This window comes from Melampsora larici-populina, assembly GCF_000204055.1.
Source record: "Melampsora larici-populina 98AG31 unplaced genomic scaffold MELLAscaffold_56, whole genome shotgun sequence".
NCBI lineage: Eukaryota > Fungi > Basidiomycota > Pucciniomycetes > Pucciniales > Melampsoraceae > Melampsora > Melampsora laricis-populina.
This window is the reverse complement of record NW_006768820.1, coordinates 12,753-16,395: the sequence shown is the minus strand read 5'-3', so window position 1 is coordinate 16,395 and position 3,643 is coordinate 12,753. Positions and strand designations below refer to the sequence as shown.

General features: G+C 38.9%; 1 protein-coding gene across 1 annotated transcript in view; it reads right to left on the bottom strand.

The window, feature by feature from the left end:
* Positions 1-3,013: 3,013 nt before the first annotated feature.
* The window catches only part of MELLADRAFT_111635 (uncharacterized protein), a gene marked incomplete at both ends in the record, with an annotated part of 2,712 nt that continues 2,082 nt past the window's right edge, over positions 3,014-3,643 (bottom strand). The window contains 3 exons of the mRNA XM_007415990.1: positions 3,014-3,080; positions 3,242-3,472; positions 3,551-3,620. Coding sequence (XP_007416052.1) covers positions 3,014-3,080; positions 3,242-3,472; positions 3,551-3,620 — 368 coding nt within the window. The remainder of the gene's footprint in view (positions 3,081-3,241; positions 3,473-3,550; positions 3,621-3,643) is intronic.

The following is a 3,643-nucleotide window of genomic DNA, read 5'->3' as shown; positions in this document are numbered from 1 at the left end:
CCGGTAGTAATCATTTGGCTGTGCACTTGAATCCCACAATCTTTTTCTTCTTTTTAACCATCCAGAACAACTTGAAATATTCAGGTTTTGTATATATGAGAATTCTATGGATAAACTATCATCATTTCTTTTTTCTTTCTTTCTCTGTCACTAAGAAAATGGTTCACTTCAACTAAGAGAATAGTTCACCTTGAATTTTCAAATTAAATCTTTGGTTTGTCTTTTGACATTGAACATTTATCATTTCTTGCTTCATAAATAAGAGTAAATTGATTTTCCTTTAATTATATACTGTTTTCTCTGGATTTATCTGACTTGTCATGAAGAGGGGTTTTTCTCCAAGACTGGTTTTGAAGATTTTTGGAATTGATCTTTATGTAAATTAAGTTTATTTTAAATAAACCATCTTATAATTCTTTGGACTAATAAAGTTGTAAGCTGTAAATCAATCAATTCTGGTCGTTTTGATTTCCTTTTCTTCCAGAAAACAAAAGAGCTGATTTTGACTTTTTTTAATGGTGACCAATTGGTTTCTGGTGAGTATTTGTTTTAGAATCTTCAAAGAAAAATAGTTTATCATTATCATGATCTCATTTATCAGACCTTCTTTATATTTTTCTTTACAATGTTTTTATCTTTATTGCTTCTTTATTTGTTCTCACGAAAATTGTAAAGGTTTCATTGTTAATCAAAAATTCAACAGGTTATTTCTTCAATTTCTTTGTAAATATCTTCTTATCAAGCTTGTATTTTCTCTTTCAAAACATCAGTTTCCTCAGGAGTGTCTATAAATACCATGTGTCTATCTTTTTGATTCTTGATTGTTGTTTTTTGTCAAATGTCTATTTCATGCAATTTGTTATGTGCAATGCTAGATGAATAATATGTTTTGGTTGAGGTAACCTTAAGCCGCCCTTTTAAACAGAAAGAACACCTCAACACTCAGATGCTCTGAGAATGCAAGGACCCAGCATTTTGTAAACATTGGGATAATCTATTGCATAAATATTGGGCAACTCCAATGATGAAACTACATATTGGGGTCCTATGTGATTTGTATAATATATTTGATTGATGCAAACAAATACCCACACTAATGTGAGAGGCTCTCATGAATCCATAGCTGTGGGAGAGGATGCAAAGAATTTATATTTCATTAAAAAATTACATTTCACTTGAGCATCCGATTCCTTCCTTGTGTGAAAACTTCAAATTCATAAAAGCATTCAATTGTAATATAATAATAAATTTGATTTTCATACATACATAGAATCAATTCATGTCTCTATAAGGGGTCTGACTCTGTTGATCCAATCTCACGGAAAGTCAGAAGTACAAAACCTGGTAGCAGACATTAGTTTGATTGCCTTTTGGGGTATGATGCAATTGGGGGAAGTGTTCAGGGAGAAGAAGTCCGATGGGGTATTACTGAGACACCATGTCGAATTCGGAGAATCAAAGAAAGGCCGATGGGCGAAGTTGAGACTGAGGAAGGGGAAAACCGCAGCGCCAAACGAGATACAAGTCATCCACCTACAGTCACAACCATCAGTATTAGACCCTGTAAAAGCTCTAGAAAGAATCTTACGTGCAAATCCAGCGAAAGAACGAGACACACCTATCTTCCAAACTTCGAGCGGGATGCTGACGAAGAAGGTCTTCATCAATAACGTAGAGAAGGTTTGGGGGAAGTCCTCATTGGACAAGTGGTCAGGCCTCTCTAAGATCGAACCTGGGAACTTTGGAAGAAACAATTAAAAAAGCTGGGAGGTGGAAGTCCTGTTCTTTCCAGAGATACACCAAGGAGTTCTCGGAAAAAGAGATACAAGAAACAAAGGTCTTCTTAGATGCAATAAGATTATGAGTGGGGGAACACGGTTGTACGTAACTTGCTGGTGGAAAGGATACAGTAATTGGAGACACCGGCTCTTTAAGCGGAGATAAAACAAGGTTTGGGCTCGACCGAAGAGCCCAGAAGAACAATGTACAGAGAATTTGTGAGAAACCAAGTCTCCAAAAGATTGACGTGAGCCACAGGTTGACCACCCTTGCAGTAGGAGGGGTTGACCACCAGGCCAAGAACGGCATGGCTGGCCATACCTTCCTCGGAAGTAGGGACAGTGACCAACCCCTCCCACGGGAAGACTTAACGAAAGCCAAAGAAACGGAGGCCGTCTCAACAAACCTTGGTCAGGCAAACCAAGGTGTTGGTTCTGGTAAGCCAAAGATTTGGTTCGCGTAAACCAAATAGGAGGCACGCTCTGCGCGCTTTCCCAAAACAGCTCCTGCCTCACCTTGTGGCAAGGTAGGAGCAAGGATGGTGAGATATTACTCACACATCACCAACCTATGTGATGATAATCACTCTCCATGTAATATATACATAGAATCTATCAGTGAGCCGAGAGTGGACAAAAGGATCCGTCACCGTTTGTTACCGCTCCTAAGGGGCTTGATCTGAAGAATTGAAACTTTGATTGAAGTTCTTTGGTTGTGAAAGGGCCAAACATTCTCCCTGCTTTCACCTCTCCTGCTATGTTTGAATCAATCTTTTCTTGTACTTCAAGTGCTGACAAATGATTAGGTGGACAGAAGAATTTTAGACCTTCTATTCGGTGATCTGGGATTCCTTGATCAAAACCGTACTTAAAACCATCTATGACAAATTGATATTTGGGTAGCAGTCCTTTCTTGAGAAGTTCTTGCTCCCATAGGTTGATATTCATTTTACAGTACGGGCCTTGTGGCCATCTTTCTGAAGTTATGATAGAGGATGCGTTATTTTTTTTTGGCTTGGTTGTTGGCTCTGCACTACCGTTTTTAACTGTGCTGCTTTTTTGGTTGATGTTTTCTCTTTTGTACTTCTTGTCCTCTTACTCGACTCTTGTAGCTCTCTGTTATAGCAGCGGAAAATGAACCATAAAACAATTGTAAATCTCTATTTCAATTACATGATACAATTCTGTCTACAAGTTAACTACTATAGACTTATACAATCAATTTGGGGATTAGATCAGGGAACTACATCAGACTGATTGTTAAAGAATTGTACATTCTTCGAATTATACAACTGAAGATTGCTATAACGATGACCAAGAAAAACAGATCATGCTCTTATGAAAGAAGGGAAGATGATGATGCTGACTATGTGATTTCGAGATATAACGGAAAGATGAAGACTGTGTAGACAACGAGAAAAAAACTGTAGTGTTAAAAAAAATTGGAGTACTTTAACACTTACGGTTGGTTTGCTCTACCTCTATGGATTGAGCCACCTCCTCTACCTCTGCGGATTCCATTTCTACCCCTTTGATCTCTCTTGTCATTTGGTCGGATTTGTTGTGCTGGAGGTAGCATTTCTATTATTTCTGGTAGTCTAGGTACTCTGACTACACGTGGTGCTCTTTGCTGAGACGGATGGTGTGATGAGTTTTGACGTGATGAGCTCTGAGATGTGACGCTTCTTCTCTTACTGTTTCAATGGTTGTCCACATCGTTCCAGCTGCCTGTTATAGGATCACAGTGTTCATATCTTCCGCCTGCTGCGTACGGATTGGTGTTTCCAAAGGACCACTCGCCAGTCTGTCCTGCTCTTTCTTGCGCGAGCTTCTCGTACTTCTCTACATACAGTCCGGCGTCCGGG